Raw genomic sequence first — 27,987 nt, 5'->3', positions numbered from 1 at the left:
GGTTGATTTTCTATTTTGGTGGTTCAGTTTCTGTAGTTCCTGCATTGGACTGTTGCTCTTTTAAGACTTCTGAAAGCATGGGGGGGGGGGAGGGATAGCTCAGTGGTTTGAGCATTGGTCTGCTAAACCCAGGGTTGTGAGTTCAATCCTTGAGGGGGCCATTTAGGGATCTGGGGAAAAAATTGGGGATTGGTCCTGCTTTGAGCAGGGGGTTGGACTAGATGACCTCCTGAGGTCCCTTCCAACCCTGATATTCTATGATTCATGCTCCACACCTCGTCCCTCTCAGATTTTGGAAGGCACTTCCAATTCTTAAACCTTGGGTCAAGTGCTGCAGCTATCTTTAGAAATCTCACATTAGTACATTCTTTGCATTTCGTCAAATCTGCAGTGAAAGTGTTCTTCAAACAAACAACATGCTGGGTCATCATCCAAGACTGCTTTAACATGAAATATATGGCAGAATGCGGGTAAAACATAGAGCAGGGGACATACAGTTCTCCCCCCAAGGAGTTCAGTCACAAATTTAATTGACGCATTATTTTTTTAACGAGCATCATCAGCATGGAAATGTAAACAGACTTGTTTGTCTTAGCAGTTGGCTGAAAAAGAAGTAGGACTGAGTGGACTTGTAGGCTCTAAAGTTTTACATTGTTTTGTTTTTGAGTGCAGTTATGTAACCAAAAAAAAAAAAATCTACATTTGCACTTTCACAATAAAGAGATTGCACTACAGTACTTTTATGAGGTGAATTGAAAAATACTGTTTTGTTTAACTTTTACAGTGCAAATATTTTAATAATATAAAGTGACTGTACACTTTCTATTCTGTGTTGTAATTGAAATCAATATATTTGAAAATGTAGAAAAACATTCAAAATATTTAATAAATTTCAATTGGTATTCTGTTCTTTAACAGTGTAATTAGAACAGCAATTCATCATGAGTAATTTTTTTAATCGTGATTAATTTTTTAGTTAATCGCGTGAGTTACTGCGATTAATTAACAACCCTACTTAAAAATAAATTTTAGAATGAAAACTATAGTCAATATACATTTAACTCTTATATGACGGTTTATTACCTCCTTATCCTTCCAATCTGTCACCATTGTTCATTTCATCCACCTGTACATTTGTGAACTATGGCTGTATTCTATCTTGTCTGTACTGTGGGTAGCATAGTGGGTCCTTGAACTTTGTTTGGGGGTCCTGAGTGCTGCCATAATACAAATAATTTATTTAAAAGCATTTCCTGTAGAATGTAGTAACTATATCCTGTGCTAAATCCCTTCTTTAAAAATATTAATCAGTGGTAGAGAACACTTCAGTAACACTCTTGTGTTTTGAACCAGTGCTGTAGAATAATTGATAGAGTTTTGTTTTTTTAAATAAGGAATAAACTTGGAGGCCCAAAGCATAGGTATGCAGCAGCACAGGGTATGCTTACTACTGAGTTAAATAGAAGCACCCTCTAGTGATTGGTATGCTAAAACTGCAATTGAGGAGAAAAGCAGCAGAAAACCGAAAAGGGCCCTCAAAGTGTGAAAAGCTCAAACTTTTAAACAATTGAAAACCCTTGTTCCTTCTCTCATACTTCATTCCATCATATTTTGTTTCCCTCAGTCACTTTCCCCAGATGTATTTCTTTTTATTCCCAACAGTTTAACAAGGTTCTTCTTCCTAGAAAAGATGTAATATTTTTGTTTGCATTGTGTATTGAAAACAATTGGAATGGGGAAGACCTAGGGTTCTCCCAGGATAAACACAAACAGATATAGGAGTTGATCTGGTGATGAATCTTGCTAGCCTGTAGAGCAGGGGTGGGCAAACTTTTTGGCCCAAGGGCTGCATCGGGATTCCAAAACTGTATGGAGGGCAGGAAAGGGAAGGCTGTGCCTCCCCAAACAGCCTGACCCCTGCGCCCATCCGTCCCTTCCCACTTCCTGCCCCAATTGCCTCCCTCAGAACTCCCGACCCATCCAATACCACCACCACCACCACCCCGCTCCTTGTCCCCTGACGGCCCCCTCCTGGGACTCCCCACCCCTAACTGCCCCCTGGGACCCTGCCTCCTATCCAATCTCCCCTGCTCCCTGTCCCCTGACTGCTCCGACCCCTATCCACCCCCCTGCCCCCCGACAGGCCCCTCGGGACTCCCACCCCTATCCAACCCCCCCATTCCCTGTCCCCTGACTGCACCCCCATTCCCCCAACCCATTCCCCCCCCCCGGACTCCCACGTCTATCCAACTGCCCCCCGCCCCTTTACCATGCCACTCAGAGCAGCAGGAGCTTGCAGCCACACCGCCGCACTGCCCGGCAGGAGTGGCGGGCCAGAGCACTGGTGGCACGGCAAGGTGAGGCTGCAAGGGAGGGGAACAGCAGGGGCTAGCCTCCCCGGTTGGGAGCTCAGGGGCCAGGCAGGACAGTCCCACAAGCCGGATGTAGCCTGCGGGCTGTAGTTTGCCCACCTCTGCTGTAGAGTGAAAAGCAGAATAGAGATGGGGTTAACTTTGTAAGATGTTGCTTTCAAGTAATTGACAGCTTTTCTTGTGTGTAAATTTGAGTTCTGCATCAGCCAAGGCAGCCATTTTTGATGACCATAAACTCAAAAGTTATGAGTACAAGATTCAGTCAAAGCAAACATTATAGTAGCCATTAAGAATAGTGAATTGCATAATCACTGTAAAGGTTGAGAAATAACCAGTGATCAAAACCCTGTACTCAGACTGGCTGACAATCCTTGTTAATCAGTACATGGTTTACATGCTCTATGGCCTATAAAAATAACTGTGTGGTTATTTTTAAATCAGACTTACAGACCAATCAGAATACAGGGAATTTCAAAGCTGGATAAATCTCCTGTAACTGGTACATATCAGTAATAGTACAAGCTTCCCTGAACTTTTGGTGAGCTGGATTACAGAATAATAAAACCCTACTTTGTTTTGTATTAAGTTTATACTTATGCTTTATTTCAATATCTTTAGGCCGAAGACACACATTGGTATTGAAAAATCATACTGTTTTTTATCTTTTAGGACCGTTTACCTCTTGCTGTGGTAGGAAGTAATACGATCATTGAAGTCAATGGCAAGAGAGTCAGAGGAAGGCAATATCCTTGGGGTGTTGCAGAAGGTAAACTTTTTTCCAGTATTTGTAGCTTTTCTATTGTAATGTAAGTGCATTGGATTATAAATAAATCTGCAGTCTTTGCTTCAAACATTTTAACTTACATTAAAGTATTTGCAACTGAAAACTTAATAAAACCTGCAGATTTTGTTCAGCAGTGCTACAATTTGTGTAAATCATCCTTTTTCCAGCCTCAGAACAAATGCAGTCTTGCCAAAGTTAAATGTTTTATAAAAGATATACTTAAGTTTTTTGCTTGTGAATCATCTGTTCAAGACCCATGGAGGTATCTTCCAGTGAACTGTAATTAAACTGCAGTATCTTACTTTAATTTCAGTTCATACTTCATTACATAAACAAGATTATGCTTGATGTTCAGCTGTTTACTAGTGCTCATAATATTTCCACTTCAGTGTTGCAGAAATGTCCATATGGTTTATTACATAAACAATCAGTTTCCTAGTCTCTTGTTTCCAGGGGCTTTCGCATTAGGGATGTTTGTTTGATCATCTAGGCTAGAATAAATACAATTTAAAATTCCTGGCAGATCATCTTATTTTCACTAGACTATAATAAATTGTTGTTTTTCCTAAAGCCATTGACCTTAGAGTTGAGCATACTGAAAGTTTTCGTCTCGCATTGAGTTCAAAGATACATTTTCATTTAACAACCCAAATGCCATTCTCCGCTATGTAAAGTCTAATTAAAGTTTGATATTTGCTTTTTGTACCCGTTGTAAGTGGAAATAGGTATAGTTTGCTGCTTTAGTATAGATTTGAAGATAACTGTTTTTATGAGATAACGAATATTATTTGCCTGCTACATACCATTCATTACCTCTTTGCATGCATGATAAATATGGTACATGAAAACCCAAACACCGAGCCTTCAACAGCTGCCTTTGCGAAGTGAAGTTTTATTCTATTTTTGGTTTGCATATGTATGCACCCAACTCCAACATATGTTGGAGTGACCACCATAGATTGTTTTACATTGTGTTTACCACAATAATTCTTATCTATAAACTTTATGAAGCAAATTTTTTTTAAAGCAGCTTAACTGTGAACCAAGTTAATGCAGCACTAAACAAAACAGCATATTTTACAAATATGTTAAAGGAAGTGCTGTAGTTCTTTGAAGTGCATGTCTGACAGGAAATGGGTTTTGGTGTAGAGTATAAACCAGCTGCAGTAGAACATTGGGAGGGGGCAGGGGCAGGCTCTTGGTTTAGACATTTGAAATATTAAATGGTGCTACTGTTTTTACTTTAAAAACAAACTTTTATAACTCTATACTTTATTGGGAGTATGATTTCACATGTTATGTAAATGGAATGTCAAAGCAGAAATTAAAATTATTTGGAGTAAAATAACTGCAGGGTATAGCTGTTGCATGAATTTGTATTAGAGGGTCACAAGCCTTGTTGCTTTTCTAGGCTGAGCTTAGATAGCACACACCAGGGGCTCCTTGCATTCCTCCATTCCCCTCCGCAAGCTCCCTGTTCACATCCTCCTAATGCCAGGACTCTGATCCCCTTTCCCATATGCCAGAGTCTTTGTCTCCCCATATGCCAGGGGCTCTGTCTTCCATGTCCCCTTCTCCATACCATTGTCTCCCATTCTTCCCCCATTTCTCCTACTATTCTTACTACTTATCTTTCAGTCTGATGGAGAAATCATTCACAGTGTCTTTCACAGTTCTTTTATCTATAAGTAAATACATTGGGTCGAGTGCATGGCCTCGATTTGCTCAGCCACTGTGTATTTAAATACATACTAAATAAAGGTGAAACAAGGAACTTGATGTCTTACAAAGATCATCAGTGGGGTGCAATTTTGCAGAATATTCTTTTGCAGTGAACTGTTCTCAGTAAAGTTATGTTTATGTCCTGGTCTTTGATGATGATGTCTGCTCAGTTAGTCTGACCACAGTGCAAGTGTAGAATTAACCTGAATCCATTAAATGTGCAGATCCGAGTGGTGGTTTGGGGGGGTGGGGGGAAGAGGGTGAGCATCAATAACAACTCTGATCTGATTCAGTGTTTGCTAATGATTCTGGGACCATTAACAGCGGACACTCAGGTCATTATGTAGATCTGCTGGAATTCCAGTCCTGTTGGAATTCTCCCATGGTTTACATTGCCATCCCATCTATAAACACAAACTCACCAGATATTGTATTCTGTAAATAAAGCTACACTTCAGATTCACAAGCAAAGAACTACATGTAATTTCCATTTTAGTCACTTATCAGTCTCATACACTTGAGCAGTGATGTAATGGCCTACATCTTCTGGGTTAGTGTTCATCTGTATAAATGTCTATAGTTAACAGGCTCCTGATTTTCAAACTCGGTGTAAATTAGCAATTAAAATAGAACCACCAATTTTAGCATGAAATTCAGTGGGTATTTGTGTACTTTGATTTAATTTCTCTTTGGAAATCAGGAGTGCATTGGTATATTTGGGATTTTAGTAAACTGGCAAATTTTTGAAAGGGGATTTGCTGTCAATATATTGTACTACATTTTTCTTTTACTGTAGGATTCTTTGTCCGATTACATAGTTCCTTTTTAATTTAAGAACTTTTGATTAATTGGGTGTAATTAAAAATTGATTTGGTCTTTCTGAAGTAAATATACATAATACACCCAATATTTTAAAAACAGGATTTTCCTGATCCTGGTAGACTTTGTTCTCAGGAGAGCTAACTTGGTGGGTGTGATGGCACCTGGCTTGGTGTGTTGGAGCCTTATTTGGGGAAGAAGTTGGCAAATCAGGACACTGGGGACTAGGAAAATGAGTTTAGTCAGTTATGTGCTGATTGCCTTACCCTTGCTCTCTGGCGAAGTCAACATATAGTCTTAAAGTTCCTGGATTGTTCAAATACCTTTACTCATATGTAAATATTTTAAAAGTGATGAATAAAACTTCATTTGTGTCTGCTTCCAGTACTATGAAGTTCAGGTATTTTAGCTTCCAAAAATTAACTACTCTATCTGTTCAATTGGTAGAATTTACCTGATACCAAATTTGATGTCACTTCACTTGTAAAATTGATTTTGTATTTTTATGTGGTAACATGGCAATCCAAAATTTATAACATATCCTATATGGAATTTGTCTCAGATACATAGTATAGAGTTCAGTGGCTCTTTGCAAACATATATATGGATGTCTGTTCCAGAATCGTGATTAAATGCAATTGGGATTATTGCTTTCTAGTTGCATGGAGACACTGTCAACTTGAAATCTAATCAGCTTTTTAAGTGTAATTTAAAGTACTACATTTGTCCCTGAATTCCCCTACCAGTTTGTTTTACAATCATATTTTCTTATGATATATCTTAAATGTTTTTCTCTCTGTTGCACTGAGACTTACACAAGTTGGGAGACTTCGCCATGTAGAGGAAGCGGTACATTAAACAGCCATTATTTAGTTAGTTTCATTGAGTGTACACTAAAATTTAGAACGCTCATCTTTGTTATAGTAATCTTAGATACTATTTGTAACAATATAGTTGAAAAAATTAACACACTTTTTAAAAATTTGGTGTCACTTTAAATTCACCTGTTTCATTTGGAAATTATTCTTCACTCTCTTCCCTGAGCTTTTGAAATGTTATGTACTGTCCAACAGCTACTACATTTCAGTGGTAGGTTGAGTGATATGTTTTGCATATATGTCTGTTAAGCTTTTTTATGTAATCTGGAATGAGAAGTATAAAATTCGCTCTGGGAAAAAAATATGGGGGCACATGTAGAGAAACAGGAGGTTTATACATAGGAAAACATTAATACTCAAATATATTCAATCTCAACATCTCCCTCTACCTTATGTATGGCACAAGTTTTGGTTACACTGTCTTAACTTACATTTTACTTTCTTCCCCACAGTTGAAAATGGTGAACACTGTGACTTCACAATTCTAAGGAACATGTTGATAAGGTAAGTAGTTTATGTGGAACATTGCACACCTATTGTGAAAGGAGTTCAGTTGAATATAAGAGAAGGAAACTTATGTTCTCTACCTCCTTATATTGTATATTCTTTTTCAAGGACATCTTTCACTCCTCTGCAAATGTTGAATATTGATCTGCTTTCTGCTTCAAGTAAAAGTGCAGAATATTTACTTTACAATTCCAAGACCTCTTGCTTCATTATACAAGAATAATAGTCTCATAACATGTCATAACTTGTTCATCAATCAATGAAATGCGGCTATCTGACACAGCCTCCAGAATATATTTTTTCCTCTCTAATTGGCAATGGAAGTTTTGTCTTTGTCCCTTAAATATTTATAAGATTATTTGAATAGGTCAAGATTGAGCAGCTAGTGCTCCTGTCATTAAATAGTGTGGATTAGAACTTGCTGGACGGATAACCTGGTTTCTATCCTAACATCAATGACAGTGAAATATGCAGGAAATGAAAACAGAAATGCAGAGGGACAAAATAGAAGCCCTCTTAGTACAATAATACCTTTCAACTTTTTAAAAGTTTGCTAAAATGTAACAAGCCTATGGGAAAGAATGGCAGTAAGGGAAATTTGGATTAAAAGCAAACTTTTCTATTGCTTTTCCGTTTTTTTTCCAAATAAAGTACAAGGCCTAAGTTCTGTCACCTGTGACTCAAAATATGCAACTCCTGCTGAAGTTACTAGAAATTGTGGATGTGTGTGAGGGCAGACTTTGAACCATAGTAAGTTAGTCTTGAACAAGAGTTTGATAATTGCTTAATACTTCTATACTGTCTTACTACAGAGAGTACTTGTGGAATAAACTGGTTGCTTTTTAACATATTAGTCCTTTGTTCCAAAGTAAAACCTTAGTCATGCAATATGACAAGGAATAATTAAAAAAAAGTAGGCCACTCCCAAATTTCTTCTAACCCAACAAAACCCAGTACAATACAAATTCAACCATGCTGTCCTAGAAGGACAAAGTTTAATTAGCATGAAGTTGAGCAAAGGAAAAGTTAGACTTGACAGTAAACCAAAGACTGATTATAAAATTTTCAGGGGAAATAATGGAAGATATGTAAAGGGATTGACTCAAAAAGGCTCTGCAAAGTATTAGCTACATTTAACACAAAGATCTTGTAATGGAGAGGGCTGGACTAGGTAGTTTTTTCTAAGGACTAGGTAGTTTTTTCTAATTCCTGTGGGGTGTGTTTTTTTTGTTTTTGTTTTTGTTTTTTTTATTGTATGTAACGTACGTCGACATACTCTTGGGCATAATTTTGTTTAAACAAATCCTGAGCAAGTGGTAATGTTGATGTATTGCCTGCCCACTCTGTGTGTGGTTATTTTTTCCTAAAAATTGATAAACCAACAGACAATTGAAGTTCTGTTCGTAGTGATGTAATACTGTCTAGGCATTTAGTGTCCTACTTCCAGGATGGGTGTTTTCCAAAGTAGGATTTGATGTATTCCCTGTGTTAAAAGGTGATGGAGTCTCTCTGCCTTTTTTATCATGGGCAATTTTAGATTTATTTCCCAATCTCTTGTAACAATTGCTGTTTGGCAGCTTAGCTTCACTCCAGAGGATTTTCTTTGAGCTGCTGAATGGATATTGTGGATAGTTGGTACTTGACCTTTACCTTGGACACACAACAAGTACTACTTCTAAGCTTGAAATGTGGAAGCTCAAGTCAAGTTTGTGCTTGGAACTCTAACTTATTGCCTGACAAATGTTTAGATGGGTCTAATGCAGCATTATTACAAGACTATAGAGCTATATTTCATATTGGTCCTCCTCATTTACAAGTTCACCAACAAAATATATTATATTTGTAAAACTTGTAATATTAACGTTTGGAATGCTGCAGTTCTTGGAGTAGTGTTCCTGTGGGTGCTCCACTTCAGGTGTGCCAGAGCCTTTGATTGGAGATTTTTGGTAGAAGTGTCCAGCCTGCACATGTGCCCCACACATCCTCGTGCTCCCCACAGAACCGCAGCCAATGGGAGCTGCAGGGGCGGAGCCTGTGGGTAGCTCACGGCGGAGCCTCCCCGACCCCTCCACCGCCTAGGAGCTGCAGGACCATGCTAGTGGGAGTCCCCCACCCCAAAGTAAACACCCCCAAACCCCTACCCCTAGCCCTGAGCACCCTACCACACACCCAAACTGCTGCTGCTGGCCCAAAATCTCTGCTATCAAAAATCTATATTCAAAGGCACAGGCACACCAGAACTGGAGCACCCATCAGGTGATGCATTTCGAAGAACTCTAGTTACTTTACAAGGTAAGTAAGCTCTCGATTTTGAAATGCTATTCTGTGCAAAATATGCTGTCCTTTCTGTGACCCTACCATCATTCATTAAGTTTGAAATGAAGGCATTTATATTGTTGCTCCCATGAACAAGAATATTAAAAAAAAAAAAAAAGTTCTCCAATTCTCATTGTTTCGATAGGACAGAATAAATTTGATTGGATTATTAAATCTGCAAAATGAAGGTGATCTAATCTGATTTTCAGATCATGTTTGATATTCATGAAGAATGAACTCTGCTGATAGCCTGTACTTCTATTGACAGAACTCACATGCAGGACCTGAAGGATGTCACTAACAACGTACATTATGAGAACTACAGGAGCAGAAAACTGGCAGCTGTTACGTACAATGGAGTTGACAACAACAAAAACAAAGGGCAGCTAACTAAGTAAGTGCTTGTTAAATTTGTATCAACATTTGATGTCACCATTCTATATTTTCTACTTAATTTCAGTCATTTACCTCAAGTTATGAAGGCCTCATCTAAACACAATAGAGCACTAAAATTATTTAGTCAACATGTTTGCTAAACCTATACAACTGCTGTGTGTAAACAAGCAAGAAGTTTAATGTTCATTGTGATTCTTCAAAGCACATTAATCATTTGAGAGTTTTTGGACATCAAGGTTTCTATTTCTGGGCACAACTTGCTCTTGGCTTTTGTGGTTTCTCTTGCTGATGGTGCTGCTCAGTGCTTTGTTTTTGCGGAAGAGTGGATTTAATTATCTTTGTGTTTAGTAACTTTAAGAATAAAATCACACATTCTCTTCCCCATCTTCAGTGGACTCTGCTCAGTATTTTTCAAAGCCTCTCATCGTGGTAGAAAGCTTGTTAGTAACACACAGCAGTCTTTCCATCTCCATACCTTTGTGAGAGGGGAGCTGCTAGGGCAGTATTTCAACCCCAGCTGGTGCAGGAACAAAGAACTAACAACTTTGGTCCCTTTTATGGTTGCACTTTGCATGCCATTCTGGTTAATTTTAAATTATGGAAGCATAAAATATAAATTTTGTTTATTCTTCCTATTCTGTTTATATAACAAATAAGTTGACTATTTTCAAGAATTGTTAGATTCAGTATACATTTTAAAATTTTGTATATTCATCTATGTAATAGTGAAGACATAATGTGTCTGAGGGAGCTAGTGTAAATTATTTCAGGTATTTGTTTTAAAAAATTATTCTTGAGGCAAGTTAGTCGTGAATGGTATAATTATTTCCTTGATAGACTGAGAATAGCATTCCAATATAGTATCCGAGTGCAGGGGTGCTATACAGTGACTGTCTCGCAATTGTACAGCTATTTCTCAGCGAGGGGTATCCCTGATCTCTGGCAGGGGCAGGTCGCAGTCTGATTTGTATGGCTATTTCACACTAAGGGCTTGTCCACACTAAAATTTTTACTGTTTGAAAATGGTTCTGAAGGAATGAGTTAGCTGGCACAATGCTAAACTTGTGCCCCCTGCTGCATTGACTGCCATGTAATAGAATCATGTCACCAAATCAGCTTTTCACAACCAAGTTCAAACACAGTAAAATTTTGGAGTGAAGAGAATTCCAAAGTAGAACCGCATCTGTACTTTGACTAGTCACGTTGTTACACACACAACAGTTTCTCACCTTGCCCAACCTGTTGTCACAACGTCCTGCTCCACATCCTTTGAGGCTCTTGAGTGCTCACAGAGAGAGATTTAAAATTTCTTTTTAAAGTTTGTCTGCATTGCTGACAATAGCATAGCATGGTTGATTGAGCAGGCAAGAGTCCAATAATACCTCCTCTTCTCATCCCTCAGATCCCTCAGGTAATTTTAGTGAGAAAATACCTCATGGGGTAGAGTGATTATGAAGAGAATTAGGGAAGAAGGGAGAGATGTAAAAGTTTGATTGGATATTTGAATTGGGCATGTAGCAGGGTGAGAGGAGAAAAGAATATAGTTAAGTGCAAAACCTTGAGGGTGCTTTCTCTTCAAAGTGGTAATAATATCCTGGACTGATAAGTTCTGCCTTCTCCATGGGATTTATAAAGCTCCTTAGATTGTGGATGACATGTAAAGTTGCAACAAAAACAAAAGAAACTGATCACACTTATTTTGTTACGTAATTTTGGAGTTAATACCATTGCTTTTACAATAAGGGTCAAGTAAGGGGAAAACACTGCATGTGCTTTGACTTCCAAAGTTTTACTTTTGTTGATCTCACACCTTTACCCTTACTTCAATTTTGTCCCTCATCGGCAGATTTCTACTTGTCCGTGCCTCGAAACCCAAACTCTCTCCATATGTTATGTAGTCTGAACACTGTAAATCCTTAAAATGCAATATACAATTGCATTCTTTGTTCTTAATATTGAAAACTTCTTTGTGTGCTGCTTGCTACCTATTTTGTGTACAATATTCAGAGGTTCCAAAACCAATGTTACGTTTCCTGCACTTATCATTTATCACTAAGGCTGCGAGTCTGTTGCGGATTCCGTGACTTTCCAGGACTTCTACAGTGGCAGGTGCAGCTGGGGCAGTCTCAGGCCACCACCCCCAGCAGCAGCAGGAGTTTGAGTGTGGGAGGGGGCTCAGGGCTGAGGCAGGGGGTTGGGGTACGGGATGGGGTGATGGCTCTGGGCAGCGCTTATCTCCAGGGGGACGTGCCAGCTGCTTCTGGGAACCGCACAAAGCCAGGTAAGGAGCCTGCCAGCTGCCCCCTCCCTCCCAGAAGCAGCAGGGGGTCCCAGGTGCGCGCACACACGCACCCCCCAGCACCCAAGTTTTGGTCAGGGGTATATAGTAACAAGTCATGGGCTGGTCGCAGGCCGTGAATTTTTGTTTACTGTCCATGACTTTTACTAAAAATACCCATGACTAAAACATAGCCTTATTTATCACTAAGACTTTTGTATTCAGAGCAAGTGTTGCTTATGCTTTTAGTTCTCATGAGTGTCTCGATTAGTACTGATGTTGTGGTCTTCTCTTTCAGAAGCATAGCTCATTATCTTACCTCCTGCCACCAAAACCATCCCAGTAACTTTACTACTGTCCCACCTGGTTTGGCCTTTGGGGCTGGATGTATTTATTAAAGTAAAAGATGCCCTTCGGAACATATTTCTCTGTAGCAAATCTCTTCCGTTTAGGATTCTGTTAAGAATCATAGCACTTCATTAGTGCATAGCTGAGGTAAATAAAGAGTAAATTTATATGCTAGTTGGCAGCTTGAGCCCTCAGTTCCATTCATCATGGAGCTACTGTTATGTACAAATATCTGAGTCAGTCCTTGGAGACGACCAAAAAGATTTTCTTGCAGATTTTGAAAGAACTAATGATTGAACCCAGATCCTAGACTAGAGGCCCATAACCTTTCAGCACCCCAGTTCCTTCCTTATTAAGTTTTAGTCTCACTCAGATTCCTGCCTCCTTTTTCAAATAGAGAAAACTGAGTTTGCTTACTGTCATTTTGCCTCCTACCTCTCCAGTATCTTATAAGTAAACACACACCACTACTTCGCGTCAAATTGTTTGCTCCTGTTGTAAATTCTTACCTTGCCCTTTTTTGAAAAACACAAACATTTCAGATTTTTATATTAATTAAAAATCGGATGTCACTGTTCTCACTGAACAGTTGCCTCAACCATATGAACTTTTGAGCCACAGCATCTGTGTTATAAGTATTGTCATGCTACAAATTGAAACACTGACCATCTTTAAGGGTCTATATTTTTATCCAATAACTCTTTAATAAAGGAAAAGAAGAGCAAAGAGAATGGAGTCAAATTATATACAGTTTTTATGAAACTGTACACTTCAGTAACAGTTTAATAGAGTATTTTCCTTTATTTTGGGGCACTTTTAGAATTATGGACAGTCATCAGTAAGAGTACAAGATGTATAGATTTGTAGGTTAGAGCAGTAACCATACATTCCAAGGGATTGATTTGAAAAGAATGTAATTAATGCAACACAGCTATTTAATGCAGATTAACTTTCTGGAGCTACTTGGGTTTACAGCATAACTCCTGTTTGACTCTGACAGCACAGACATTGGATTCCTTGCTCATTCTCACAGGCAGGATAACCAGTCACCACCCACATTCTCCCACTCTAGAGCTCCCTCACTGTGCTTCTCTAGTTTTGATTCCTGCCAGATTTAGAGCAACATATAGGAAGATGATCTCTGTAGCCACATCTGGCTGACATGTGTATTCTTTCATAGAAAGGGGAGAAAGAAAACAAATACACTTCATTTGTGCCTCCCCTCAGGAGTCTTAGACTTATTTTTGCTCTCACCAAGAAACCTCTACTCTCTGTGGCTGATGTGATTTCTGGGGCTGTGACAGACAAAACCAACCTTTCAGATTTCCTAAGGGTGGGATAATAGCTCACCTGTGAAGGTAGAGGCAGGAGTGGACTGAGGCAATGCTTGAGCCATTTTTCTTGTGCTGTGACCGACAAAAGCAGTCCCTTCTTTCTGCAAAGTGTCTGACATCTAGAGTTTGTGGTTCTGGCTTACTTCAGAACTTTTGTGGCTGTCTAGGGAAGGACTTGAAGTGGGTGAGCCCATTCATAAAACTTCAGAAACCTTGCATTCACCTTGCTAGTGATTAATCAGAGATTTACTGACATCAATGGAGCATGCTCTCTATCAAAAGTACCTATGGGTCATATTTGACAGCTGTCAATTTGGCCTGGCCTCTATCCTAAGGCTAGCATGTGTTCTCATTTCATTTATATAGATAGGTAGATAGAAACAGAAATAATAGTTACACACACACTTTGGAGGGCTGCTGTACCCATTTATATAAATGGTCATGGCAGCAGGCTTCCAAAATTTGGTGGTGATTTCTTGGACAGCTGGTTCGCTTGGGCATACTCTCAGCACCAGGCACCCAAGTGGTATGGGAAACACTTGTTAGATTCACTAGATTGAAGAGAACCATATAGAGTCATAAAAGCACCCTAATTCCATCTCCAGAACTCATATGTATTCAAGTCTGCCAGGGTGGGGCACTCATATAGATGCCTTCCCAGCTCAAAGAACTTAGTCCACAAGGGAAAGTAAAGTTCACATAAGCACCCAGGAAACTGTGGGCCATCTGATTAGCCAATTTAGCATTCAGAGGACACATTTGGGAAAAGCCCATCCTAAATATGATGGCATAGTGGTAGTTGTATACTTGAACCACCAGGGTGGCACAAGAAATATATTCAGATCATCTTAAAGTACAGATGGTACTTCTGGTTAAAATACGGTTGGTTAAGCCAATTGGATTCTTCCAGGAGAGAGTTGATGTATTCCAGCAGATTCTTCAAGAATTGGGGAATCCTCACTGTAGACTTGTCCAAAACAAAATTAAGTTTCCTGTTTTGGGGAGCAGGTACCTAGACCTATTAATGTTGTGTGTACCATACACGTTTCAATGGCTTTATCATTTCCTCCCCCTCATATGGAGGGTCTGAAAGAAAAAACAACTGCTCTCCATAAGACACTTTTAGTGTTAATTGCTCTGATTGGGCAAGATGATAGGCATACAGACCTGCTGATGCTCGCCCAAGTGCTAACAATTCCTCTGTTAAAATCAAGATCACCGTCAGCAGGGCCCAGTAATGCCTCCAGACTCCCATGTGGTCCATAATTGGTTTACATTAGGGCATTTGTGAATTTAGGCATCTCCAATAGGGTGACCTGACCCAGACTGTGATGCACTGGAAGGGATTTTTGTCCTGACCAAATTATCAGGTCCTGTGTCCAGGAAGCATACGAAGCCTCAGGTTGCCCATCCATTGAGACTTAATGCTCTCTCAACTACAGCATGGCTAACTCCTGGCCTGGGTCAAGGAGATGTCAGTTGGCATGCTTTGCAAAGTTTCCACATGGCATTCCCTGCACTCTTTAACATGCTATGTCAGTTAAATGTGCAGGTGTCTGCGAATGCAGCCTTTGACAGTAAACTGCTGAGAGCAGTGCTTCCATAAGATAGTGAGAAGTTCTCCTTCTATCTCTTCCCTCTCTTTCAGGATCTTAGAGTATCTTGTTCTTCCTCCCTAGACAGTCTTCTCATAGGCTACTACTATACAGAATTCAGTGTGTGAAGCTGCATTCTGAGTCATAGGCATTTTATTCTCATTTACTGTCTAATGTCTCTTCTGTGGCTTTGAAGACCACAGCGATTTCTGCCTTACTAAGCTCTGGTCTTGGCAAGAAGCTTGTCTGTTTGAGCAAGTTAGAGTAGGCTAATGGATTTCTCTCAGATTAGGGAGAATCAAACTGGAGAAATAGAAAAGGGAACTACAGCCCTATGCGGGACTATTTTTAATCTTGCTCCTGTCTCATCCTCCAATACCCACACCTACTCCCGCTATTATGACAGCAGGTCCTGCAGGACCCATGGGATCCCAGTCCCACAGCAGGGCTCAAGAGGGAACTCCTAGAGAGCAGGAAAATCTTGCAGAGTGAATGTCATCTTTCCTGTAGGACCAAGTAAGTGAGGAGGGAAACCATTGTCTAAGTTGCCATGATTGAGCCTGGTAAGGTGGGAATGTAGTTAGCCTCTGATTCGGGCTCTGTTTTAGGTAGACTAGTTTGTCCAAAAACATTTAAATGTGCTCCAAGAGAAAGAGAGTGGGTTTGCAACATTTTGTTTGTCCATTTTCTCTTGCATTTTACTAGCTCACCAAAATGTATGTTCTGTATCCATATTGCACACTAACCTCTTACTCTGTTAGCAGATGTCAAATATTTTGTATTAAATGTTGTTTGTTGGGGACACACACACACACTCTCTCTCTCTCTCTCTCTCTCTCTATATATATATATTTTCTCTCTCTCACACACACTCTCTCTCTATATATATATATTCTCTCTCTCACACACACACTCTCTGTGTGTGTGTGTGTATACTCTCTCTCTCCTCTCCTCTCCTCTCCTCTCCTGGTGGTAATGTAACCTTTGCAGCTCTGTTCCTTGAGTAAATGTTAGCTCATGTTTTTGAACAAAATACAGTGATTGACTATGAAAACAGAATTAGTAATGTGTGCTACAAGATATATTCTGTATTGTCCAAATGCACCAAAACAAAACAATTTTTCTTGCCTTTTGACTCCCTTGAATTCCTTCCTTGCTTGGCTGATATTATAATCAGCTGTTCTACAAATAACACATTAGCTTAAGAGAAATCCAAAGCATGTTTTTTCCATGATTACGTAGCCTTTTTGTATTTTAGGTTTAGTGTCTGATTCCTTCACATTTTCAACATCATCCCATCTCTAAAAAATATTATGTCAAAGGGTAACCTTCAGGTATATGGATAACTTGTCTCTTCACACTATGCAAATAGTGTAACTGTACACGTGCACTGTGTGGCATCTATTAAAATTGAAACCAAAAATTCTTAATTTGAGAAGTCCTATATTCACTTTTTGATGTGAAATAAACATTTTCAGTGAGGTTAAAAATAAACCATGTTTTTATTATCAAAAGGTATATATTTGTATAAATGACATAAAGATAAGCCTTATCTGGCTGCAGATATGTTCAATAAATTGTCACACAGAGTAACAAAATATGCAACGTGTAGATCCTTTTAACTGCTTCTTAGCATAGACTGCTTCTAACTCCTTTTGACTATGTTCCTAGGATGTTAATAACCTTGCCACACACTCAAGATTCTACGCTTCCTATAGACAGAACAGGAAATTCTAGGGAGCAGTCCTAATAGTATGAATGGCTTCATACTTTGTTGCAAATTATTTAATGTAAAAATACCAGTTCCTGAAGGCTGATCTTTTCTTCTGATTTTACTACTGTCAGTGAGATGCTAACACAACACAAGCTCAAATTAAGATGCCATACTCCATGTAAACTTAATTACATTGTATGCTTTTTCCTGCTGTTGAGCATAGCCTCCTGTGAGACCTCTGCTGGCCAGTAAAGTTAAGTGCTGTTTCTATAGCACCTGAACAGTCTTTCTCTTTAAATATAACATCCATCATTCACTTTGAATATAATGACCTTCATTAGGTGACAAATTTTATAAGGCAAATAAGCCTAGAGATGGATTGGTTTGATTTCAGAAAGCTTACTTAGAGCAAGTAGTTAAGTTAATGTCACTAAAATATGTAAAATCACTTTAAAAGCATGCGTACTTTAGTCACACCACTGTAGGTAAAAACTGTCTTTGAAATATCTCTGCACATCAAATCTGCATTAATATTTACATGGTGTAGTGATTTACTAACTGAGTTTTGAAATAAACATAACCAGCTTTAACTAACAGTCTTTCATTTTACTGTGGAAAATTTGGGGTTTTTTGGGGGGGAAACAAATTTTAATTAGCTTTAGGAATCTATAATGAATTATGCTTTTTTAATTACTGCTTTTTAGTTTTTGTGGTTTTATTTAAGCATGCTAAGCCTCTGTATTTTTTGTTTTTTAGATTTGACACAGTTGAAGGCATGTAAGTGGTTGTTTAAATTTTTCCAAAGACTTCAGACAAAACCTCTTTAAACACATAAGACCTTTAATGTTAAGTGTTTCAAAATTTAAGTTTTCCTGTTGTTCAGCTTCTGGCATCTGTTTTTACTTTAGTGCTTTTTGTTCTAAAACTGCTCTAACATTTTAGATTAAAAGTTATAAATATTTTCAGTGACAAATATTCTTCATAGAACACTCCCACTTACTTTTGAAAGATTTTGGTCAAATTCCATGAGAATAACAAAGACTACAAGAGCACTATAATGGTTGACGATATATGTAAATTATGTAATTCACCCAGATTGGCTCTGCAGTTTCTCATTAGTTCCAGAGTAATAGTTATATTAGTGCTTATTGAGAATTTGTGGAATTTTCATAACTTGTCTCTAGATTTACAGCTGTTTAAGGAGGGGTTAAACTGGCAAACTTGTTAGTGTAGTCAAATTCATTTGACTATGGTTTTATCATACAAATGGCTTGCAGAGGTTCTACTTTTTGTATACATAGAATAACAACTCTAAGGTTTAGAGAGAGCTTAACATTACACATGTATATTATTTTATATGGGGAGAGTGGGAGTGTTCCTGATGCTTTCTTGCACTTCCCTTTTCCTTCTTGCTTAAACCTCACTGATTTCTCTAGACATTGCTTATCAGAATGAGAACTGTGTACAGATCCACTCGTAAAAAACTCCATAGTGGATATTAGCCTGCTAACTTACTGAACTCTCCAGGGAAGCTAAAACTTGACATTTTGGGGGAAATCTGAATAATTTCCTTGAAAATATGACTTGGTAGACCTATCTAAATTCTTAGGTTCTGGTGCTGTTGGGGAGCCAGTTCGGTTCCCATTTGAAGTCAATGGGGGTCTTGGCAGTGACTTCAGTGGCAGTAGGACCTAGGCCTCTAGGTCAATAGTTCTTTACATAGAATTGACACTTTAAAACTTTGCATATCTCTCAAAGAGAGGTATGTTAATGTCTTCAGGAAGTTAAATTTTGTAATGTTTTGACAATGTGTTTATTTACACAGAAACACTACTACTCAAATTCTCTAAAACATTACAATGGATGTTGCACACTCCTCTCATAAATTGGTTTTATGTATTATGGTACTGGGCTTGTAATCGACCAGTACACCAACTTACATGCTATTTTCATCAACAAAAGGTACAGATGCTAACAATCAACCTTTGCAGTAAAAGTAAATCCTGCATTTAGAGTAGGATCAGTTTCCATTTGAAATCTAGTATTCTGCTAACATTTGGTCTGCTGCTCTAAATTTTGCAAATCAGTTCAGATACATCTCAAAAATACCTAAAATTGTCACCTTTTGAAGCACATTTTGAAAATAATGGAATATAAAAACTGTTCAGTTGGCCTTGATTTCATAGGATGCATTTCATTTTCACTTCATTAGTGGCAATTACATATAGCTGAGTTATATGTATAAAATGAGCTATGAATAGTCAAAACAATTCTGACATATTTGACACACACTCCATTGCACTGACTACACATTTTAAACCCGGTTTCCCTCTTCTAAAAGAATGCTTGCAAGTTTTGAATTGAAAGGGGCACTGCATATTAGAAATGCTTTACTCTACCTCAAATACTTTTAGGAGAATTCTGAAAGCATAAAACACATTCAAGCACAAAAAGCAAATACTTTATTTTTGATGTAATCACACCTAGCAACTCCAAATAGTTTGCTTTCTTAGATGAAGGTTGGATCATCTTAGATGGATAGACATTCCCTGCTCGTTTATCATTTTTGTTTTGTGTGTGTACGTAAGTATCCGAGAGTGATGATATAATAAATATATACATACATCTGTTTGCATTATTACATCCATATGCTAGTTAAAGCTCATTTTTTTTCAAATGTTTTTGAAAAACTTACACGTTCAGGCTGAAATTAATTTGTTCCAGTTGTTCTTAATGTTTGAGTACCAAAAAAAAAAAAATTCTTTCAAGGGACTGACTGTATACATTATCTAACCATTAACCATAAAAGAGTAAAATGAGTGGGATATATAATGAGTCTGTGCTGGATTTTACAGAACATCAAAGACTATAACATTTCTAAAATGATATTTTAAAGTGAGAAGCAAGATTAGTAAATCAGTTGCCTGAAAGTGTCTGGAAAAAATTAAAAACATTTATTTGAATTAGGAACATTTTACAAAGCAAAATATCCCATGCTAATAACACTTTCACAACTATATCTGAAGTCCAACTGCTCAAAAACGTCTCAAAATTGCTGTGTATTCAAAAGAATCAGCACAGGAAAAGATTGTATTTACCACAAAGCTGAAATTATGAACTTAGATTTATTTGATAATTCCCTTAGAAATTAATATTGAAAAATCAGTTTCTCTCTACCTGCAACACTTTCCTTTTCTCTTGGTCTGTTCTAGTTTAAGGCCATCTTTCCATTTTTGTGTGCACAAGTATTTTGGTGATTGGACGGGCTGTAGTGTTGGAAGATCACTAGGAAAATGCCACTTTTATTTTTGAATTTTCGTTACTGAATTTTCCATGATTTGACTTTCCCCAAACTCTGTGGTTCTCAACCTGTTTACCACTATGGGCTGCATCCAATACTACCTCTGTTGCCCTGAAGATGTCACATGGGCCGCAGCTCTGTGCTGTTTGGGCCGAAAGCAGCCCGTGGGCCACAGGTTTAGAATCACTGCTCTAGCGGTTCTGTTCAAGGTAGAAAGTAAAGAATTCTCAACATATGACTGCATTATATTTAACTTTAATTTAAATATAAAAAATGTAAGATGTTTACACTATGAAATTCTCTTTTCATAGTTTAACATTGGTTTGATCGAACATATGCAGTTTTCTGAAATTATGAAAATTTAACGTAAGATAAAGGCACATGCAGACACATCGGTCCTTTTTTTTTTTTTGCTTGCCTTGCTTTTCAATGTGATCTTGTATTGCAAAAAAGATTGATTAACCTGCTCTGGGTTTATGGCAGGAGCCCTCTGGCACAGATGGAAGAAGAGAGAAGAGAGCATGTGGCCAAAATGAAAAAAATGGAGATGGAAATGGAGCAGGTCTTTGAGATGAAGGTCAAAGAAAAAGTTCAGAAACTGAAGGACTCTGAAGCTGAGGTAACCAAAATGTGTATTAAGTGCCAATAACGTGCTCAGTGCTGACCAATGGGGAGGGAGTCCTTTCCTCAAGGACACTGTAACATACACATGTTCTGGAGGTTCCCTCATGGCTCCATAGTTAAGAATATAACCTTACATTAGAATTTAAATGAAACTCTCACTAATAATTACCCAAGTTACACTATTTAAATAAAGGAGGCAAGCATGTATTTTCAAGGTAACTTTCACATTTAAACGTCCCCTAATTTCACTTCCGTAATCATAGCATGCTAAAAATCTCTATTCTAGTCTCATGTCTTTCTTTGATGCCCTAAAATGTTACTTTAGAACCTGGTTCCCAAACTGGGGTTCCCAAACCCCTGGGGGTTTGCAGAATGTTACGGGGGTTTGCCACAAAAATGTCACTAATGGCGCCAGAGGACCCCGAGCATTGGAGGCAGCAGGTGCACCCGGTTGCAGGGCAGACAGTCCGAGCCCCAGGGAGAGCGGGGCCGGGGAGTTGGGGCTGGCAGCCCGAGACCTGTCCCTGTGAGCAGGGGAGCTGGCAGCCCAAGCCCCAGGGAGAGTGGGGCTAGGCAGTCAGCGGGACCTGCAGCCCGAGCTCAATTGACCAGGGCAATCAACAGGGTCCAGCAGCAGGAGCCCCATGGAGTGCGGAGGAAATTTAAACTTAAATCCCTGGAAATATTCATTTTTAGGAGGGGGGTTCACGAGATTTCACAGTTTAGTGAAAGGGCTTCGTGGGCTGTTAAAGTTTGGGAACCACTGCTTTAGACTTTAGCTAATTTATGCACTATATAATGTGAATCTGTTATCAATAATAAAGCCCTTTCTTGAAATCCTTCAACTACTCTGCCTGTAATGCCTGTAACAAATCAACCAGTTCATGATGGTTAGCTTAAGGAGTAGACAGGTATGGCTTGCAACTGTTTCAAGTTTTGTAACTTTTAAAAATTGCAAATCTCTACAAAAATTGTATAATCTGACTCACCTCTCTTGTCCCTTTGTATGTCAGTTGTCTTGGATTGTAAACTCTTCAGAGCAGGTTGGGCTAGTCTGTCGTACAACGGCTTTGCCAATATAGCTATACCAGCAAATCCAGCTCCCGGAGACACAGCATATACTGGCATACTGACTGTTTTGCCAGTATAAGCTGTGCCTAGACAGATGTTTTTGCCGATATAGCTATCTGTCTGTTAGGGGGCATGTTTGTTTTTTTTTAACCACACAGCTTACTGACACAGCTATGCTGGCAAAACTTTGTAGTGTAGACCTGGGCCATTACAGTTTATATAGTTCTTAACACAGTGGGGTTCTGATCCTGGTTGGGACCTATGGGCACAATTGTAAAACAAATCAAACAAGTGGATTTTGTAGCTCTGCTAGGGAGGCAGCTTCTCAAAAGAGGCCTGGTGCAACAACCATGGCTGCAAATTAAAAAAATCTTTGCAGACCTACAGGAAGCTTGGAATAATAGAAGCACTAACAGAACCCCTGCCAGTCACTCTGGGAGGAGCCATGGAGGCAGGCGGGACAATGGGAGAGAAGTGAACAGTGATAGCCTGCTACTCTTCACTGTCCAGCCCTGCTGCTCTCCCCCATTACCTAAACTCTCTTCTATTACATAACCAGTCCACTAAAGTCTGCTTCCATAACCTCTCTTGAACCATATTGCCTTCCCAGTGTATGCGTTCTGCTCCCTTTTGAAGTTGTAAACATCTACAAAATTAAGTTGTACAAGTTCAAAGACAGCAGAGTGGGTATAGACAGGGAGTTTTGAATTGGGTTCAGGGAGTGTGTCTGAGTACTTTAGGATGAGTGTGCTATGGGTCTGGTGCATGAAAACATGTCTTTTAGGACACAGGTCATGGAGGGAAGGGGTGTAGAAGAACTGGAGCATGAAGAAAACTGTACTGGATGTGTGTGGAAGAGGTTGGAGGGTTACAGAGAACATGGGCTGACATAAAAGGAGACAAACATAAGAGTGACAAGGGGTGTATGCTTTATTCATGTTAAACTTTTCACACATTGTTACACTTTCAACATGGATAAAAGCACAGACCCACCTACAGATCACCACAAAGTCTTCAGAGGAGAGAGCCCTGCAGAGATTGGCTGTTTTACTATGTTGGACTTTCAAAGGCCTTATTAGAACATATATTATTATATCACAGTTACATTTTAACTTTTGCTAATAGTCCTGGAAATCCCCCCAACAACATTTTTAACATAGTTATGGTTGCTTGTCCTGTAAAATCAAGAAAATCACCTGTTACATCAGTATTGATATGTAAACCAACCACAATTTGCATTTTACCACCTATACCATAATATCCAGATGTTCCTGACCTCTGTTTTACATACAGCTGCCCACAACACACGTGTCTAATTCCTAATAGGCATATTCAAAACACAACCTTAACCTTAACTTTTATTTCAGTTTGGGAAGAATTCATGTCATGTTACTTAGATATGCTTTTACATTCGGTCAACAAAGATATCTTAACTTAAAGATTTTGAATTGTGAGAGGCGTGTGCACTCTAGATGGCTCTGTTGATAGTACATTAGCAAACATAACTTTGTTCAAGTGTTGTATGTGGGATATAATATAGCTTAAAGATCAAGGCTGCAATGCTTTATTTAAATGAAGTTCTGAAGCGCCTTTGTTTTCAGTGAGATTGAATGCTGAGAGATTGTTTGGCAAACAAATAGAGGAAGGGAGTTCTGAAGTGAAATCAAGTGTGAAGGCAAGACGAGACAAATGCAAGGGGCATTCAGGAAGGAGGCTTGAGAGGAGCACAGATGGCAGGTGAAGGGTAGGAGAAAATCAGAGCAGCAATGTAAATATAGATTGGGTTGTGCACAGCTTTGAAAGTAAGAATTAAAAGCTTGTATCTGATATCAAAGGGGAGCGGAAACCAGTGAAGGGAATCAGGCCTGGTCTACACTTATTATTTAGGTTGACATAGCTACAGTGCTAGGAGGTGTGAAAAATTCTCACCTCTGAGACCCATAGCTTTGCCAACCTAGTCCCCAGTGTAAACACAGCTAGGTGAATGGAAAAATGTTTGTTGACATAGCCAATGTCACTGGAGGAGGTGGAGTTTCTACAGCGATGGAGAAACCCCTGTTTTGCATGTAGGCTCAGTCTGTACTGTGGGGTTAGTATGCGGGGGAGTATGGTGGACTTTTTAATTGAGAGGGGAGTGGAGGGAAAGGGAAGATGAATAGCGATTGCCAGTGACGTGTCCAGAGGATGTCAGTCAATTAGGCCCTATTTAAACTAGGTGGAAAAGTGGTGTTTTAAAGCATGTTAGCTAACACATTTTAACATGGTTTTTAAATACCACATGGCAGCTAGTAGAGAGAGGTTTTAACACCTTGACCCTATGCTTTCCCCACCTCCAGAGAGACGTTATAGAACAGGTGATTAGTCAGAAAATCCTGAGGAGGGGAGTGGTCTGCTTCAAAAGCTGTAGATCTAGCATGAAACTGAAGAGACTCTTCTATTGATTGTGATTGGCTAGGTGGCTGGTTGGCTATGATCAATGCTTAATGCTGTTCTAATCCTCTTGTTGCGTTGTGCTCCTCCTGTCTGTTGTCTCCAGCTGTTTGTTTCTAGTCTTCTGCTTGGCTTGTAAACTCTCTGTGCCAGGGACCATCACTTTTATGATTGTATAATGGGATTGTGGCTTTGAGGCATTAGAGCATTATAGATTATAAAGGCAGGAGGTAGAGTCCACGTGCTCAAGAAGTTTGGAGGAAAGATGGGTTAGAAGTGGTAAAGAGTGGAATCAACAGTTTTGGTCTCTAACTCGGGTCCTCACTTCGTTACAGTAGCTGATGTGGCACACTGTACAGTACAACTCCTAATCTTGTTTCTAATGTTGCAGTGTTTGTGCCATTTCTGACTATGTTCTGTGCCTCAATTTCTTAGCTCCAACGACGCCATGAGCAAATGAAAAAGAATTTGGAGGCGCAGCACAAAGAGTTAGAGGAAAAGCGCCGCCAGTTTGAGGATGAGAAAGCAAACTGGGAAACTCAACAGCGTATTTTGGAACAACAGAATTCTTCCAGGTAAGTAGGATTTTTGCTAAAGTTGTTTGTATCTAATGTTCCCCATGTTCTGTAATAATAATTATTAAAAGAAAATTTGATCATCTTAATACATCTGTACACAGCTTGACCATCAAAATTTTTGCTTGGCCAGCTCAAAATGTCCCACTGCTTTTTGGTATATATGAGCATATTTTGGAAACGGGGAGAACCCTAGCTTCCATAGTAGGCACACATGTTCAGTACTTCCTAAATACAACTAACCTCAACAGGTACCATTCATCACTGTAGGAAAACTTTATTAGAATTTGAAGGCTGATTTAATTTTACTTGCATTTCTTCGGCTTCTATTTAAGGGCTGTGAACACAAACATCTGACTGAAAGCGATCAGATCTTCCATTTCCTGGAAGTAGGAGTGTAATGACAAAATGATTGCTATGTCAGTGCTGTGTGCGTAGTATGCCAAGGAAAATTCCTTCCTGTGTCTAAACTAGGACAGCTGAAAATTGCATATTTTAAAAATGTATACATAATGTGCTGAATTGTTCGTCCATAAAATGTTTTTATTTTAAAATGTTTTTATTTTCTTAGAACCTTGGAAAAGAACAAGAAGAAAGGGAAGATCTTTTAAATACATCTATTGACCACCAGTTCTGTATTAGTTGCCAATATGCCAGCCTGGACATCAGTGTTCGTTGGATCCGTTTGACCAATTTTGCACCAGTTGTACCCATAACGATGGATTTAACAGCATGACAAATTTTTTGTTAATTTTGATGGAGATTGAGATGCCTTGAATTGTCTAGGATGTTGTGTACTTGGAAAAATAACAGCTCTAAGTACCCTTTCCTTTTTTCTTTTTAAAACAGATGTCATTTAACGCAAAAGAAAACATTTTACTGTTGTACAATCATGTTCTGGTGGTTTTTTGTTTACAGGATATTCCAAAATACAAGGACTCTGGAAGGTTTTCAGTGAGGATAAATTGCCATAATATGATACAAACTATGCTTCTCTATTATAATACAAGAATTCCATTCAGTGCAGCATATACAATAATGTAATTTAGTCTAACACAGTTGACCCTATTTTTTGACACTTCCATTGTTTAAAAATACACATGGAAAAACAAACTTATAGGCTTACAGTGCACCTCAAGCTTTTTATAACAACCCTTCTTTGTTTTGGATTCTTTAAATATATACTATCCTCATTTACTAACTTCTTTAGCCAGAAGAATTTCATTACTGCTTCATTTTTGTAATAACATTTAATTTAGATATTTTTCCATATATTGGCCCTGCTAAATAGAATGTAGCTTCTTTCATATGGTAGGAACCAGTGAGTAAATCTTTCCTTTAACTCCCTTTTTACATTTTATGGTAAGTAGCAGGAAAATGCATTTATAGGTCATTTTTAGGCAAAATTGTGGAGTTAACTACCAACCTGTTTCTACCTGTGTGCAGTCTTTCTTTATTTTACTAGAAATGGGAATCATGGCCTCTTGAGAAAGTCACCATTTTGCATTTAGCTGTATTCATATACTGCATTTCTGTATTTTTGTTTGTATTGTAAAAAGTCACATAATAAACAATGTTGTGATGTAATCTTATGATGTGTGATACGCTTTCAAGGAATTGCATAACAAAGTACTCACTATGGGAAATATTTCAATGTAACCATGCTTAGATATAAAAATTAACTTTGCATTTAGTCTGTCTAGATATCAGGTTCCCAGTTTAAGGGGTGGACAAGTGTATTCAATCTGTGGGTTATTGACCTAATAAATCACATTTAGGTTGCTGAGTACTATACATGATAGATTGTGCCCTGAAACTGCAAACTAAAAGCTTCTTATCCAGAAGAGGGCACCAACTTTTCATACATTTTTGTATGGTCCAAAACAGTAAGGTGTTCAGACACCTTTTCTGATATTTTCCATGGGTATGTCTCCATTACTCCATCCAGAAGTTTGAAGTGTTCATGGTTGGTTATTAATGGTACTATGAGATGGTTGTAGCCTCTGGGATTTCTCCTCTGTTTGTTAAAAATGTAAGCAAGTCAAACTGAAAACTGAACTTGGTAGCTGGAAAGGTGGCATGTAGCTTGTAAAATGCTTGAACTTTACACAGGAGAGTGTACTAAGCTTTATTTGCCATTATAGAAGCAAAAGATTTGTGTTGACATTTTAAAAAAACAAAAACAAAATGGCAGCATATTTCCCAAATTATTCTACATTGCAGGAAACAGTTGTTACCTGAAGGGACTTTTTTAATGAGGGAAGAGAATCCTAAAGACAGTTTGCTTAACCAGACACGTTACTGTGAAGTGATTTTAGTCCTGATTTGGGATAAGAAGTTTTCCATTGTTAGCTGCAGAGCCTCACTAAGAGTATTTTTTCATGTGACATTCTGACTACTGCATTCCTCTTAACCAGAATGATTAGAAAACTCATGACACACACTGAAATGTATTTGCAAATGGTTTAATTACAACTGACCTTTTGCCTCCAATTTGACTTCCATGCATTTTACTGAAAATGAACATGTGTAGCCAGCAATGAGACTGGTAAACCAATTTCCAGTTTATTGTATTGATTTAATAAATTTTTATTTATCCATGTTAATTGCTTGCACAAAGGTCACTTGTATTATCCAGTAGTCATTTTGCCTTCTATTCCAGTTTGGTTTTGGACAGGATTCCCCCTTTCTTGGTGTCAGTGGCACTCACTCAGATAGCCACACCCAGAACAGGGCTCAAGAATCCATTTGAATTTGAGTTATTTTTATTATTCACTTTGAACATGACAGGTGACTTCTTGCTATGTTGACATTTAGAATCTTGTTCTCTGCAAAATGGGTGTAGCTTTCCTTTAAGCAATCTGAATTGCAAGACCCTTTGTATTGTAATACATGTAAAGCTTCTTCATGCTGTCCCAATTTT

The 27,987-nt window shown here is 38.6% G+C and overlaps 1 protein-coding gene across 2 annotated transcripts in view; it reads left to right on the top strand.

Moving 5' to 3' along the window:
* The window catches only part of SEPTIN7 (septin 7), a 102,931-nt gene extending 76,280 nt beyond the window's left edge, over positions 1–26,651 (top strand). Inside the window, exons 8-14 of one of the 2 annotated variants that reach the window (XM_073332894.1) lie at positions 3,042–3,138; positions 7,028–7,079; positions 9,667–9,792; positions 17,820–17,840; positions 20,848–20,983; positions 24,925–25,064; positions 25,636–26,651. In XM_073332894.1, coding sequence (XP_073188995.1) covers positions 3,042–3,138; positions 7,028–7,079; positions 9,667–9,792; positions 17,820–17,840; positions 20,848–20,983; positions 24,925–25,064; positions 25,636–25,675 — 612 coding nt within the window. In that variant the 3' untranslated portion in view covers positions 25,676–26,651. The remainder of the gene's footprint in view (positions 1–3,041; positions 3,139–7,027; positions 7,080–9,666; positions 9,793–17,819; positions 17,841–20,847; positions 20,984–24,924; positions 25,065–25,635) is intronic. The other variant, XM_073332895.1, reaches the window with a different exon arrangement.
* Positions 26,652–27,987: the final 1,336 nt, after the last annotated feature.

This window comes from Lepidochelys kempii, chromosome 2, assembly GCF_965140265.1.
Source record: "Lepidochelys kempii isolate rLepKem1 chromosome 2, rLepKem1.hap2, whole genome shotgun sequence".
NCBI classification, from domain to species: domain Eukaryota; kingdom Metazoa; phylum Chordata; order Testudines; family Cheloniidae; genus Lepidochelys; species Lepidochelys kempii.
Note: the sequence above shows the minus strand (reverse complement) of the source record. Positions and strands in the feature narration are given on the sequence as shown.